Raw genomic sequence first — 1,448 nt, 5'->3', positions numbered from 1 at the left:
AACCTAGTCATATTTCAGACTGTAGTTTTAGTTATGTGATACGTCGGTGACTCTAACTTTAAATACATTGATAAAGTCTCATCCTTTTATCCTAAGCGATTCTATAGATCAAATTTTCTTCCTTCTACCAAAGTTGGTTAGTTCCGATTTCAGTTGAGATAGGTTTGAACTTATTCTCTAGGTTAAAGATATGTTCTTCTTCTCAGCAACTGTAGTTTATTTCAAGAGGTAAATTGACCTCTTTTTTTGACCAAGGTTAAATGCTTAGTCACAGTTTCAACAATGTTGAGGTAGGTTCGACCTCTACCTCAAGAGACATGCGAAATGGGAAACAATTAATGCAAATCACGTGTCGCACTTAAAGTTATGATTGTCATAAGCGCTCAAAAGGGAAAAGAGTATGGTTATATTGTGCAAGTCGAGAGGGGGAATTGTTGGCACGTTCATTGAGGAAATTTGTTGATGGCTTCCAGACTGGTGTGGTGCAGCTTATGTCAGAGATTGGCTCACATTTGGCCAGCTTTGGCCAATGGTTGCCACAATGCACCTGACATCGCTGACGGATGAAAAAGTGTTTATAACCAGGCACAAATTCCACCAATAGACAGTCAAGAAAGTGACGTTTCAGCAGCAACAAACAAGCTTCTAATCCAACCTCAACATGGTCCTAATCAAGGTAAGTTTAAGGAGAAGGACGCACAAGGATTAATCCTAGATTAAAACACACTTTATCCACCTGACAGTGCCTCATCGTGAGCTGTGCTCTGTTCGCCTTGGTCGAGTGTGCTCTGGTTCCTGTGAACACGGAGATTGATCCCCATCCTCAGTATGCCTATGCCTACAATGTCCAGGATGCAATCACCGGCGACAGCAAGAGTCAACAGGAGGTGCGGGATGGCGACATTGTCAAGGGCTCCTACTCCGTGGTGGATGCCGACGGTTCATTGCGCACCGTTTTCTACACCGCCGATCCCATCAATGGCTTCAATGCGGTGGTTCAACGTGGCCCAGTTCCCGTTCCCGTTCCCGTTCCCGCTCCTGTGCTGGCTGCCCGTCCGGCTCCATTTGTGGGCTAGACAACAGCTGCTGCACAGTTGATCCTAGCCTGTAGATAAGTTATTGTCTGTTCTGTAGATCTAACCAAAACTCATAAATCACTTAATAAATCCAGTTAGCCAAAGAGTACAAAACACACGCCTAATTGTTGGACACCTGGCTATGGATTATGGATCGTGCAAGTTGTGGATAATATCACGCTGACAAATGTTTCGATTCTGTGAAGTTGAGTTCAGATATGTATCCAATAGTTGATTCATTTGTTGAGAAGATAAATCAGTGGGTAATCCATTGATATACGCTGATAGATTAGGCTATTCCTTCTCCTTGATTTGAATTTAAGATCAATCGACCTAAGTCTCTACTATCTGTGGATTAGAGTGGGTCAACTT

At 43.1% G+C, this 1,448-nt stretch overlaps 1 protein-coding gene across 1 annotated transcript; it reads left to right on the top strand.

Moving 5' to 3' along the window:
* The first annotated feature begins 661 nt into the window (after positions 1–661).
* Positions 662–1,190, top strand: LOC117793205 (larval cuticle protein A3A). Its single transcript, XM_034633497.1, has 2 exons — positions 662–676; positions 744–1,190. The coding sequence occupies exons 1-2, from the start codon at positions 662–664 to the stop codon at positions 1,074–1,076; spliced, it is 348 nt and encodes a 115-aa protein (XP_034489388.1). The 3' UTR covers positions 1,077–1,190.
* Positions 1,191–1,448: the final 258 nt, after the last annotated feature.

This window comes from Drosophila innubila, unplaced genomic scaffold (genome assembly GCF_004354385.1).
Source record: "Drosophila innubila isolate TH190305 unplaced genomic scaffold, UK_Dinn_1.0 144_U_U, whole genome shotgun sequence".
NCBI lineage: Eukaryota > Metazoa > Arthropoda > Insecta > Diptera > Drosophilidae > Drosophila > Drosophila innubila.
This window is presented reverse-complemented; position numbering and strand designations above follow the sequence as displayed.